We start from the raw sequence: 14,914 nt of genomic DNA on the forward strand, positions 1-14,914 counted from the left end.
CCCCACAGTGGTGACGTTCCTCCTGGGGCAGCTCTGTTGGTGAAGCTGGTGAGCACCAGGTAGCGACAGGGGTGGTTTCTCTTTTTTTCAGCTTTCACAGGTTCTGAAGTTCTTCTCTGCAAGAGTCAGAGATCAAAGGCCCAGGGTGATGTTAGAAGCCACTCTGGATTTGCAAACCGCTTCTTGAACACGCTCTGAAATCACAAGCTGAGTTAAAACAAGACTGCCTTCTCCAAAGCCTCAAAAGCTGGCCACATCTCAGCCTCCCGGACTTCTGGATCCAGGTTTCTGCCTCCGCTCTGGCATCAATGCGTGAGGCCACAGGCGAGGCATGGAGGCTGATCTGCCACGAGCCATGGGGCACTTTGTCCCATCTCCAGCAAGGCTGGTCTTGACCCATCCAGCCCTACAGCCATATGTCCCTGCTTCCAGTCTCTTCTTTGTGTGATCCTCTGTGCTTTAGCAACCACCTTCCCTGAAACCTTCTTAGGTTGCAGTTGAGGTGAGGGTGGATGTCCAGGCTAGGATGGCAGTAAGGCAGCCTCAGACCCTGTTGAGCTGTGCTGGAGCATTTTAGGCAACTTTGCAATGTCTCAGCCCCATAGAAGAATGCATTCATAACACCATAAGCCAAACACCATAACAAGGTGTCTTGGGAGCACAAAAGCTGTACGAAGAGGCACCTACACTATCTGTTAGGGAAAGTCAGGATTCATCTTTGAATGGTCCTTATCTACAAGGATTCAGCAGTCTTCAAACCTGATACGTAGGTCTCCCTCATCCTCAGTCATAATACTAAGCAACCAAATACCGCTTTGCTCCTTCTTTCCAAAGAAATCTTGACTTCAGCTTAAACCATGGCTGTAGGAGGGCACATGAGGAGTTCAGCTCTGGGACTGCAATTATGTTTTAATGTAAGGCATGATAAAGATGAATGTAGATGACAGGCATACATAAATGCTGCAACTTGTTGGTAAGCAGACTGTGATTACCACGGTTAGGCACAGCTGGCACAAGCAAGGAGATCCAGTGTTGCACTCTTGCTCTTTGACTGTTGCTTTTTTTTGTTTTTGTTTTTTTTGTTTTTTTGGTTTTTTTTTTGCCTGCCTCCCACCTTAGGCGCAAAAATCTGCTTGCTTGTGAAGCTGGTAATACAAAGTTACGAGATGGGGCCACTGTAAAAGTAAAGAGATGAGTTGTGGTGCGCTATGAGAACGGTTAGCACAATTCAGAAGGGTCTGTAGCACTGTCAGGAGGCTATCAATACATACGCAGACTGTACTGGCACTAAAGGTCCTGAAATAGCAGAGTTTACTGAGGATCAAGAGATGTGCACTTACTTGGGACCCTCAGAAAGCGGTATTTTACTAACAAACTAATCCACAAACCACCTGGGTTTGTAAAGCAGACACCAAATACATGAGTTAGAAATCACCTTCCCCTTTTGACATAAACTTTGAATAACTGCTCTAAAAAGCCAACCTGGCGCTGCGGCTGCATAACAGAATGCTAAAATGTGCTTACAGTGGGCACCTTCCTTACACATTTAACCAACTTTAGCTCATTTAACCAACTTTAGTTCTGCTGATTTTTTAAGTTTCAAAACAGGCAGATTGCAAGATGGCAGAACATTTAAGTGGGGCTTGGTGGTGTTTGAGTTAAGGCAGAGAAGTGTCTCGCAACCTGCACCAAGGCATCACCCTCTGCTGCTCCCAGCACTGGCAGGTGGGAATGTCCCACGAGACATGGAGGGAGATTTTCTTCCCTGCACAGGCTGCACAAAGGAGGGTTACAACAGGTGTGTCTACCAACGTTTTTACCACAAGTGGTTGAGAGCACTCTGGTCTATTAATTTATTTTCAAATCTTTGTCTGCCCATATTTATGTCGGGTTCTAAAAATAAGTAGCACCGTTAACATTTTGAATTTTAATTATCTCCTGAATATCTAAAAAGATAAGCTGGAAGGGGAAACTCCCCCCACCCCTCCCCCCCTCCCTGTGAGCAGAAGTACAATCTGGTTACATGAGTGGAATATATCAGAAAAAGTGAGTAATGAGCAGTGAGAAAGACTGTCTCATTTTGCAGTTTTTACTTCATAAATTATCTGATTTGACATTCTGAGCTAAAAATCTGCTTATGAACCAAGAAAGGCGAGGGACGTACTCCACTTGGCTGAAGCAGAATCTGCAGCCACAGAAATTTTGCTGCTTTAGTACAGAGGCACAAACCACCTCCTGCCACTGAGATGAAGACTCTTGCTCCTAAGATCAACATGGCTCTAGAAACAGGTACTCCTGGCTTCAGGTTGGAGTCTAGATAGGGCTTCCTTGTTTTGTGCATTCACATCAGAACTGTATTAATTCTGCCGCAGAGGTACTGTCTATGCACAGAAAGATGCAGCACACGAGTGCTAACCAAAGTTGTCCTCCCTACCTGCACACCTAAGCCCAATTCAGGAGTTAGAGAGAACTCTTATCCTTAATAAATTAATTCTTAATCTGTGACTTGCATTTAATGCATTTTTAATGAACCGCGCTGAGTCTATCAACTCATTTTATTTAGGAATTCTTGCCTGGGAATGGCAATGAGTATTTTATACTGAAGATATTTCACAAGAAAGAGGCAAAGTGGTGCCAAGACAGGCTATAAAACTAAGCATGTGTTAATAGCATCTGTTACAAATAAGGCTGGATTCCACTTTCCATTGTCTTACTCTTTTTTTTCCTCAAGTTGTTTAAATTTTCCAATTCAAAAGGAATTTGGCTGAAGGTTTTCCTTACTCGGTCTTGACCCTGAAGAGGACTGTTAGCAGAAGAGTTGCACAGTATCTATTATGAGCCTTTAAATAGTGAGACCACGAGGGAAAGGGAACACAGGCTTCTTGGATATTCAGACTAGAAAAAAAATGAGGTGCAAAAACGAGCCTTTTCAGTCCCCCACTGCCTGCTCCCCAGAATAAACTGCAGCAGCTCTGTGCTGCTAACCCAATATTAGCACGAGACTGCTCCCAATGAAAGATATAGCAAAGTGTGTTAAAAGTGACTCATCAACACACGTTATTTCAAAGGACTTCAAGGATGTGTCAATGACTGTCCAAATTAAAGCCATCTTGGGCCATCAAGTCATACTGAAAGAAGCATTCAATTTAGGTGCTGTACATCTTGCTCAGAAATAAACACATCGTCTTGGATATAGACTCGTAAACTTAAAGACAAGCTTCAGAACGCAAACAGCACAAAGAGAAGGGAAGATGAATTGCACACATTTTCTCTTTAACCTGTGGCCAGAACTGATTATCTACTGAAAAGACAAAGACAGAAGTGGCTATTGTGTTTCCTAATGAAACTGTTCTCCCGATAATTCCCAAAACTGGGAATTTTTCCCCTTTATTCCATGCAAATAACCTCTTAGCAGGTACTGCAAAGTCAGTAAACAAGCTGTCAACCACATGAAGCTGAAATACTCTAACAGGTAACATAGCTTGTGCAAAATTAATTTGCCTGTAATTATCCATGTAGTGCTTTCTATGGCCTCCTCCAAGAACCTTAAGAGTGTCAGATGTTAACACTGCCGAAGCCCTCATGAGTCTACAAGCGTTCTAACACGTGCACATGCCATATTAATATCTAATACAGAACATGAATGTTGCTAATGAAGATACAACAGGCAAATTTGCCTTTTTCTTTATCAGAGCATAAAAGGTTGCAATGTAAGTAGAGATGCATGTTCAAGCAGGATTTTGTTTTCTTGACTGGTAAATTAATCAGAATATCCCTTGAAGTTTTTAAAACAAACTTACAAGACACAGTGACTTTTATTCTCTCTCATCTCTCATGTGAGATGTTCGCAGGCAAGAGAAATTCTACATCTTACTCAGCAGACTCAGCAGAGAGCTCCATAGATTTCCTTCCACTATCATCTGGATTATCTGGTTTCTTTTTCTTTTCCTTTATTTTTTTAATTTTATTTTTATTTTATTTTATTTTTAAAAATTTTTTAAATAAAGTCTACAATTTCCATTTCACTTTCTTCTGAGGGAGCTGGGCTTGTTTAGCTTGGAGAAAAGAAGGCTCTGGACAGACCTCATTGCAGCTTTCAAGTACTGGAAGGGTGCATATAAACAGGAGGGGGAACAGCTGTGTATGAGGGTAGATAGTGGTAGGACAAGGGGGAATGGTTTTAAACTGAGACAGGGGAGGTTTAGGTTGGATATTAGGAGGAAGTTTTTCACACAGAGGGTGGTGACGCACTGGAACAGGTTGCCCAAGCAGGTTGTGGATGCCCCATCCCTGGAGGCATTCAAGGCCAGGCTGGATGTGGCTCTGGGCAGCCTGGTCTGGTGGTTGGTGACCCTGCATATGGCAGGGAGGGGTGTTGAAACTAGGTGATCATTGTGATCCTTTTCAACCCAGGTCATTCTATGATTCTATGATCAACAATAAATTCTGATCCCTTCTTTTTTTCTGAACGTATGTAAGAGTATTGAACTCTAGTAGAATCAGGATAAACAATGACTAAGTTTATTTTTTTTCTTCTGAGTCCATGCTCAGTACAGTCCATCTCTCTATTCAATACCGCTAGAGAAACATGCTATTATTTCATAGATGCTTCTTTAGTTCTGGAAGGCAAATGGCTGTCTGCATTGAAAACAAAAAAACCCTCACCTTTCACAGTCACACATCTCTGCTACAGTGAAAAGTATAAAGCATAACCTTACAGCACCCCAAGCACAGATTTCTCATTTCCTTCTCTATTGCCATACAGTGAAATTAAACTGGGTTGAGCTCTGGTTCTCCATATGCAACTAGAGGAAGATGCAAGGGGTTTAGGCACAAGATACAACTGACTTGATCCTCAAGTGGTGGGCAGACTTTAAACACTTGAAGGAGATCAGAGCAAGGAGCCCCAGGTCTGTTCACACACTTGAAATTCAGCATGTATATGAAACTTACCATTTCTCTTTTAATATTTTAAGCTCTAAATTGATTTTAGAACTTTTTATGAAGGTGTTTAACTTGGACAAGAATGTACTATCAGCACATGCCATAAACACAGTTTCCAAACAGCACTAATTTAAGAAATAAATATCTAGTGAGTGAGAAGGGACAGTATTTCATCCTTGTTTTATGCTATTTTTTGATCCATTTCAATAAGTTACCTTCCAGATATGTAGTGTAATGAATTTCCCCTTATTTTTTCCACCATTTTTATTTAAGCATTTTTTCTGCTGCCTTCTTCCCATGCCCATTTTGTTACATTCATACAATTTTTGTTCTTTTTTATTATTATTTCTTTGCTTTTAGCCTAAGCAATTCACGGCTATTCAAAATAAATACAGAATAACAGGAGAATGCTTCAACATCTCCAGGAGCTGAATATTTCAACAACAATGTATCACTGAATTTTCCTTTAAAACTTCACCAATTTTTAACAAGGTATTTCACAACCTTATTTACTTCGTTATTTTTTTTAAAGAGAAATAATGCTTTCCAGGTTTCTACATCAGTGTCCTTTTTCTTAAGGCTGAATAGCCTTTAGGTTTCCTACAGGTCCAAAGTTAATGTAGTAATTCACTTTTCTCTTGCAGTTTTTTTCAGTGCTTACCTTTCACTTCTGTTACTTTAATTTCCTTATCGCCTCCCTTTGCTCTGCGAGCCCTTTGTATTTTGATGTGGTCTCTCATCCTTTTCCATGTCCAATACTATCTTTACACCTTTCTTTTTCCTCTTTTTTTTTGCAAAGCCACACCGATCACTACTTCTTTTTTTCTGAGGAAGTGCAGCAACCTGTATACCTCAGCTATGAAGTCCTTGCAACACTAACTCTCCTTCCACAGAAACTTTCAGTGTCTTCTTTAATTCATAATGCTGGATTCATGGAGATCCGGTGCTCTGGCTTGACCACCAGCATTTACCTCAAATCAGGTTGAATTCAAGCAATGTTTTGATTCTTCACACATTATTCTTGTTTGCTGTTCGTGACGTGTTCCACAGTGTACCTTAGCAAGGCGACGCAACAGAATGATACCATACAAAATGCCCAGACCTCTATTACGTTAGCACAGACAGTGAGTTAAGTTTTCAATACTTAGGAGCATTTCTGATACAAATCCAGAAAAACATTTCTTGGAAAGCAAAGAATTCAGGAAAAGCTTACAATCATCTTTCCTAACACTTTATTATTCTGAAAGTAACCCTTTACAATCAAACTAATTACTTCTGTTCATACCAGTATCTGAGACCATGACCAGCTTCAAACAGACAACATTTAACAAAACAACACTGCTTTAGATGTTTAACGACTCTCCCTGTTAATCCACTAACGACATATGTTTGAAATTTCAAACATCCATTCAACACTCTATTATTACATATACACAATTTTAATGAGTAAATACATCAGTATCAAGCTGTTTTTTCACAGCATTTTATAATTACTGAAACTGTGTGTTGTATTTTTAAAGCGTGTAACTAGACTGGCAAAATACATAAGCTGACATAATTGATAACTCAATGCACAGTTTCTGCAAGTATAGAAAGAATACATAATTTTTGCATATTTTACTTAGTGTGTGATTTCAGTGTTAAAATTAAACCCACCCCATGCCACAAGACCACTTTATATTAGTTGCTTCCTCCATGTTTTATTGAGTCTCAAAATGAGCATCAGTGTCAAATCTGGTCCTGCTTCTTTGTTGGGAAGCCAGCTCATAAACTCTGTGTAACTGTAAGCTAATAGCAGCAAAACTGTTCTTGTCCTGTTCACCTCCGAACAAATTCAGGAACCGGTGGTGAAAAGAAGACTGAATAACAAGACAGAAGAGGAAGACAGTGATAGAAAGACTGTAAGAACAAGAAGAGATAACAAGAATGAAAATTAAATAGCAAAAGCAATGACATATTGTGCTCCACCTTAGCTTACCTAGCACAGTCAGAAGTGCTTACTATTGTAGTCCTTAATACTAAAGAGTATTTTTCAATATTCTTAAATATTTTAAACAATTGTGAAGGTTAACACCAGTACTCAAACAGAAGGGAAACACTAAAGATAGAGGAAAATCTGTCCAGATAAAAAGAAAAAAGAAAATAAAAGCCTTCCAAGAAATCAGACTTAATGACCATTACAACTTCAGATTTTAGCAGGAAAAAAAGTCGATCACTGTTAAGCATAGAAATAGTAGTGTCCTCCAGTATACTGTATCTGAATACTTATTAATCACCTGTAGGTTGTAATCTTTATAGAATACTTCTCAACTTGCAGAAGCTGAGTCTTCCAGTCATTTACATCAGCACTGCTCTACATCCAGAAAGTGACAGATTGAAACACCGAGCAGCACGTGTAATACTCAAATTTAAGGCAACAGTTGCTAGAAATACATTCAAACATATTTTTAACAAATGAAACTGAGAATACAGCACGTAAATAAATAAAGATTTCTTCACAAACATACAGCCAAGAAGAGTGTATGTAAACAAAACTTAGTCCCTTCCACCAAATGAAATACAGTAGACAGAAAACCATTTTGTCAAGATAATCATGAAGAGAACTCTCACTCAGCAGGATACCTCAAGCCATTACTCAGAGTTGGATCTCATCATTTCTTTTTCAATGAAATTCCTTCTGATTTCCTCAGGGTCTTCAAAGAAATCCAAGTAGTACAGAAAAATGGGTGACGTTTATTGGTGTTCATTTGTTGAGTTGCCTGTATTGCGTTGATGTCTATGTTTTTATCATTGCTGATGAAGACGTTTGAAAACAGGTCAGCTGCAAGTGCATGCTGCTTTTAAATTTGTTCAGCAGCTCTTCTAACAACCTGTAAAAGGAAATTATTTACAACTTCTGCAGATTCTGAAAAGTGAACAATTGCCAAAAATTTCAACTATTTTGTCCATGACTTCAAATGCACTGCCTGCTTAACTAATGCGCCTAGAATTAGACCAGGTTTAAATATCTCAGTCTTACAGATATTTAGAAATACAGCATCTACGTTGGGATGATCTGTGATGAGAGGAGGGGACGCACACAACTACAAAGACTTCATCAAGGTTATAAAATAGGCCTTTATGTGCCTTTCCATCCTCATGAAGACCATTTTCCTTAAAGAAATACATATGCAAACTACAGTGGTAAAAGAAATAGTAGAGAGAATCATACAGTACTGCTGTAAGAAAGCTGTCAGTCTATATGCCATAAAACCTGTATTCCTATTACAGCTAAGGCTTTTAGCTTGCAGCTGAATTGCGAATGTGAGTTATCCAACTTGCCCTTGGGAGGTATTCCACAGGTTTCTGTTAAGGATCATAGCTGAAAGATCAGAAATTGAATGGTAGCTCCAGGAGAATCATTAATTCCCTGGCAAACATATGCCTTTAATCTTTCTAGGTAACAAAGTATCTGTGAGCTCATTTTGGACAATAGCAATAGTTTGTTGCCAAAAGGGTACACGGTACAATGGATGATATTTATTATAGCTCTCAGACTACAGTTTTGATTACTAAACAGCCAGTAACAGAATAAATTATACTGAATGTCAATTAAAAAAAAAACAAAAACAACAACACAAAACAAGAATAACTCGCACCACAAAAATCAGCATCTGCTTCTTCAGAAAGCCCTTTGGAAGATGCCTATGGCCACACTCATCATTCAGTATCACACTAATGACTGAATAAACAGAAATGATCGGATCTAAATCAGTGCATAAATGTGTATTATTTAATATAATTACACGTGTGCCCCAGTGGCGCAGTGGTAGGAATGCCGCATTGCAACACCGGAGGCCCGGGTTCAAATCCCCTGTGGTGCAAGTGGTAGAAGTGCCGCTCTGCTACACAGAGGCTCGAATCCCGGGGGTTGGACTCGATGATCTCTAAGGTCCCTTCCAACCCGCACGAGACTATGAGACTATGAGATATAGATTATAATGAGCCGTGTGGGATGATGACAATTGTCTTCTAGCAACCTGAGAAATGCAACAAGGTTTACACTGTCTAAGGCTCAGAACTCTGTGACAAATGTAAAAATGAAGGAGTTCTTGATTCTCATCTGTCCCTGTGACTAAGGAGAAAATATAAATCAAAAAACAAACAAGCCTACAGGTGTTGTGGAAAGTCTGAGTTGAAAGAACTGTCTCAAAACTGATTCCTGTGTTTAATTAGGCTAAGTAAGGCAGCAAGAAGGTATCTTTAGACTTCTTATGTCCTGTGAAGGGTAGTTTTGAATACAAAAGACATCTGGGAGAAGACCGTTTGTGGATCATGGATTGTACAAAGAAGCTCAACTTTTTTTCTAATATACTTCAGACAAATCCATTCTAGTTTTACCATATTATTATGTATTAAGCTATTCTTGTAAAATAAACTAACAAATACTGTACTTAGTGCACTGCAGCAGCTTGGTTCTCAAAGTTTGCTGTGGTGGGGAAGTAAGAACCCCAAATGCCTCCTCCTGATGTTAAGACAGAACAAAAGACTCTTCTTGTTTCTAAAATGAAGCAAGCCAGTTTTGAGAGTTGCCTAAATATCAGCCACTGAAAACTTGCACTTTGTTACTTGGTATTTTCTTTATTGCTGTTAAATTCAGTAAGACAAGACAATGGACCTCACAGAAACTAAAATCAGCATGGAAAGCTAAAATGAACTGAATTTATAAAATAAAAATAAAACTACAGAGAATTGATAAGACTAGAATGAGAAAGCGACATATGCTACAAAGCCATTGGCTCCTCTGTATAAATTAATAGGCCATATAATGAATGAGATATGATGAATTACAAGAATTATCTAAATAGGTAATTTTTAACCCTGTCTGAAGATCCTTCTACACTGTAAATCTAAAGGGTCAAATACAGTATAAGTTAACACTCTTCTAGTAAAGCTCTGATATGAAAGTGGCTCCAGAAAGCAGAAGAAAGACAAGAAGGTGCAGTATACTCACTTTTTGTCAGCTCCACTTGAGAGCTGAGGCAAGGCTTCCAAAGCTTGCTTAAAGCTTGAGCTGCAAGGAAAACAAAAATATTCATATTCCCCTGGTACAAGTCTCAACTTTCAGTTAAATTAACAAAATGTTAACTTAGCACTTGATGTTCATGTGCAAATTAAACAAAGTGGCCATGGGCTCAAGCAGGTCTCTCAGCTCTCCTAGTATGAAGTACAACAGATGCAAACAGGAAATGTTCAATCTGCCACTGATTTAAAACAGCGCCTGACAATGCAGACCATTGAAAAATTATAGATAGTTGCTAGCCTGCCTTGTACCTAGAACATAGTGAAGGTTTCTTGGTCCAACTATCCTCTCAAATTAGGGACAACTCTGAGGATACAGGAGGTTTCTTGAGGCAAAGTCAAATTCTGAGCATCTCCAAGGAAGGCAGTTCCACACCTCTCTGAGCAGCAGATGTGGAATAGAAGTGCAGGGAATGATGCAATTCCTGCACAGATTGATTTAATCTTCCTCTACAAAATTAAAACGGTGACTTTAGGACAACTACTACCAGTGAAGAGCCCAGAAATAAAGAGACATCTATGAAGCTCCATCTTCCACAGTTCACAACAGCAACTTCATTTTATTCAATATGAGCTGGTGCCAAATAGCTTACATTTAGGTCTACGTCACTGTCAAACACTCAGAACAGGGAAGCAAGTTTTTTGAAATTGAAATCAATGACACCATAGAATTCTATCATGTGTGATATAAAGACATATCAGGGCCTCAAGTCCTGTAATGTCTCCTACAAAATACTAATCAGATAAGAAGACTAAATCGCAATCTGTGGGAGCATGTAATGTTAATCCTAACAAAAGCGTAGGCAAATGAAAAAACAATGAATGAAAACACCCATATCCAGACCCAAAAAATACTCGCTCAGAAACTTCAATTAACCAGCTTTACTCAAAACTGCTGACAGCTTTCATGACTTGTATTTTTACATGCCTTGACTACATCAACCACTGATGCTGCTAACACTTTCCTTCCCCATTATAATGCTGTATGCATGAGCATGTCCTCCAGTACTTATCTGCAATCTTGCACCTCACTGACAAATTGCTAAAAGCCTTTTGAAGGTTTTCATTCAAAAAGGAGGAGAATATACAAGCTTGTGGAAAGCCCTACTCTCCATGTCCTTATGAGGGGATCCTATTAGTCTCTGGTTCTACTCCCTCCCTGAAGTGGCTGGCAGACTCTTGGTAGTGTGCTTTAAGATAAATGGGATGAAACTCAGTGTCAATTGCTTTTGCTATAACAACAGTTTCTTTAGCAAGTCAACTAAGAACTTTGTTTTGTTTTTTTTCCAACTCTCATTTGATAAGGATGAGGAATACCTGGTTTGTGTTCACAAATTCAAATCAACTGATAAACCTTTAGAAGTAATTAATTTTCTACATACATATGTAGTATATCACATACCTGAACCAATCTTTTGAAAATCCTTAATTTACATCATGTATTTTTGCATGTTTACAAACGATTCCATTACAGTGAAAACAGCAGAAAATGTAGCAGAACTTACTTGCTTTCAGGAGTTAGATATATGGCCACCGTATCCCTCAAAGCACAGATTTCAAGTCTTGCCTAAAGACAGAAATACAAGTACTGAAACAATGACATAACGTCTTCTGATCAAGAGAACACCGCTGTCCCAAACCTTCATCTTTCTTAGAAGCAAAAACTAAAACATGCTACAGCAGTGAGTAGCCTTGGCCTGTAACAGTTCATTTCCTGTATTTCTGGTTGCCACGCTGCTTCGTCAGTTAGGAGACTGCAATAAATTTCATACTTTTGATTCAAGTCAAACAGCCTAAAAACATTGGTTTGTCTCCCAGTAACAGTAACAAAGCTTTGATTTTGCTCTGTCTTTTCAGTTCTGTGATAGAAAGGGAGAGGGATGCTACCTTAAAAACAGAGCAAAATAAAACAAAAAAATAATACAGCGAGTTTGACTTTTCACTGTATGGCTTGCCCAGGGAGGAAGGAAACAGGAGTACAAAAGTCTGTCAATATATGTTTTATTCTTGACTTTGCTGCTGAATTTTTTTTTTCCATTAGATGAGGAAGTAGAATGGTTCTGGTCTGCTTCTCGTCTGTCACCTGGTGGGCACATAAGCTTGAGGATGTCACTCCTGCACGGTTCAGCTTGTCTAGGTACATCACAGGGGGTTGGAACTAGATGATCTTTAAGGTCCACTCCAACCTAAGCTTTCTGTGATCCTATGATGATTTTCACCTACACCATTCTCCACCATACATAATGTTAGACAATGAAGTCAAAGATTAACCAAAGTTCCTATATCTTCCTTCAGTCTTTGAAAAATAATTGTTCTCATGACATAAGTTTTATGTAAAACAAAAATATTCAGAAAGTGATCAAGCATTTCATTTAAATTATAAACTGAATTTCATCCAAATTCAGATTCAGTTCTTCATCATGAAGGTACAATTTACAATTTAATTCCAGTTAGTAATTACATATCTATATTTAAACCAAATTTATATTATATTGCTTTTCCAAAACAAAACTTTAATCATGCAAAATAGACACTTAATTCTGATTCCAACTAAAAATTTTGGTTTTTATGTCTTTCTCCTTATCTCTCCCCTAGGGAGAAAGCCAAGAGCTTAATACTTTCTTTTTGTGCCAGAACATTCTGGCACAAAGTATAAGATAGAAACCACCAATTTTATACCCATAAGAAACGCTTTTCTCACCACAGAATGTTTCACCTTTTTCTGCATAGTACTCCAAGTAGAACAGTCTGGGACTTGAGACTCAAGTCCTACACATGTGATTTTGGAGTTTTTCCTAAGTTCTAGGAGATAGCAGTAGAATGTTTTGAGTTGGAAGGCATGCACAAGGATCATTAAGTCCAACTCCAGTACTGTGGGACAGACTAAAAAAAACCATGGTGTGAAGGCAAATCTTGTGAAAATATGGGCCATTTGATACGGATATACAGATTCAGACTTCTTTTAGGGAACAGGTCTCTTCGTCATTCTGACCAGGCCTAGAGCACTCCCATGCTGCTGTTGACTGCCTTGAGTGACACAGATTTACAGTGTTCAGAGGAACAGAAAAGGAACAGTAATTTACAGAAGGGAGAGAAATTCCTTGTATTTAAGGGTTTAGGCAGTGAGTTCATATGATGGGTCATCTTGTCAAACAAAAATGATACAACAGATATCTTTGCTGCTGTTCACAGATACTGTTTTAGACTAGCAGTAAATCTTATTTGGCTGTCATCTTCCTTTGTTAATTGTCTGTTACATGCAATTACTAACAGCAATTGGAAAATAAGGCTTTCATTTGGTTACTTATTTTCCCATGATAATGTAAGAATGCTGTCATGGACAATAAAAAATGGGGGTTGGGTCTTCCTGCTTGTTACAGTGACAGTAATCATTAAATCAATGAGATTTGCTTTTTAATACTTTTTTTTTTTTCTTTCTATCTTTCTTATAGAATCCTTTAGAACTTATTCAGTAGTAAATAAAACTACCAGTTCTGTCACAATTGAAGAGGGCAGCGTAAGGGTAGCTGTTGAACAGAAATAGCGATTGGGCAAGTGATCAGATCTGCTGAGACCTACAGGATCCTACCCCATGGCATTTTCACGATTTTTAAAAGTCAAAAATGTCATAAACTTCTTCCTTTTCTCTTTAAGACAAAACAGTGACAAGACAAATATAGTTCATTAACATTTCAAGCAGATATCATTCTGGTGGTTTGGGCAGCTTGATCTAGTGACAGATGCTCCTGCCCATGGCAGAGTGGTTGAACTAGATGATCCTTAAAGGTCCCTTCCAACTCAAAACACTCTTATGATTCTATAATGCTTTTTATCTCATAGGATATGGGCAACCCTTCATGTACTTGGACATAAAGAGAATGCTAAAATATAACTAAACCCATGACCTAATATCCCAAAAGGTATTTATCCATCCGTCTTAGAAAGAAGTTGCAGTGTCATATCTTTTACTTCGTTTTCACTGCTACAATAAAACCAACAAATACACAGGTTATACCGCTCTGTTATTTTCTGTTCTAAACTTCAGTGTTTGACAGAACAAAGTATTCAACTACCTGTAAAGCTCCATTTTTGCTGAACGATGAAACACACTGCATCAGCCGACTCAGTTCTTCAGAGACTGCTTCTACAATCCTTGACATTACCCGAGGAACTAGATCTTTGGAAATGGTAAACACCTGATTTTTATAAAACAAGAATCATGAGCACATTACCTACATTAAAAGAAACATTTTATGAAGTAACATTTTGTTAAAAAAACAACACCATTTGTTGATTGAAAGGACCACTGTTTATGGACAAAGCAATTTCAAAGTAACAGGAACCTGAAGCATTTCTTTTGGCATTTGCCCCATGCTTTGACCAAACACCTCTGTTAGTAGCAATGTCAGCTACGTAGTATATGATACTGACAACTTTCTGGCAGTGCCTAAAAGCATTGGGATAACAAAATATCTGCTCTCACAGGCTGCATGCAGGTAGTCAGGTCACTGCAGATAGACTGCTTTGTGGATTGCACCTTTAATGCAGGACTGGATTACTGACTGACCTGATTATGCATTCAGCAACATTTTAAAAAAGCATTTCACAATTTCTTTTAGAATCCTTTAGATGTGGCACAGACTCAGCTGCACACTTGCCTCATCACAGTCAAATGGCGAGTGTCTTGTTGCTCTCTGGTGGAGATGAGTCTTTGAAAAGGTTTGAGAGTACAATGGTGGCTTTTCATTCAGATATTTTTCCCCTACTGAGAGCTGCTAATTTCCAGGCAAAGACATTTACATGCTACTGTTTTTTCCATGCAATAAGACGACCCTCTACACTATTTATTTGTACGACTTTTTAAAGTGATGCTTGGATCCACCATTTGAGGTTCAGAACAGCAACTGCA

The 14,914-nt window shown here is 38.7% G+C and overlaps 1 protein-coding gene across 2 annotated transcripts in view; it reads right to left on the minus strand.

The window, feature by feature from the left end:
* Positions 1 to 6,159: 6,159 nt before the first annotated feature.
* Positions 6,160 to 14,914, minus strand: part of EXOC2 (exocyst complex component 2) — a 119,430-nt gene continuing 110,675 nt past the window's right edge. For both annotated transcript variants that reach the window (XM_015854490.3, XM_015854493.3), the window contains exons 25-28: positions 14,079 to 14,201; positions 11,511 to 11,572; positions 9,938 to 9,997; positions 6,160 to 7,814 (exon numbers count right to left, since the gene is read on the minus strand). In XM_015854490.3, coding sequence (XP_015709976.2) covers positions 7,721 to 7,814; positions 9,938 to 9,997; positions 11,511 to 11,572; positions 14,079 to 14,201 — 339 coding nt within the window. In that variant the 3' untranslated portion in view covers positions 6,160 to 7,720. The remainder of the gene's footprint in view (positions 7,815 to 9,937; positions 9,998 to 11,510; positions 11,573 to 14,078; positions 14,202 to 14,914) is intronic.

Source organism: Coturnix japonica, chromosome 2, assembly GCF_054131305.1.
Source record: "Coturnix japonica strain WE chromosome 2, WE-NBRP24, whole genome shotgun sequence".
Taxonomy (NCBI): domain Eukaryota; kingdom Metazoa; phylum Chordata; class Aves; order Galliformes; family Phasianidae; genus Coturnix; species Coturnix japonica.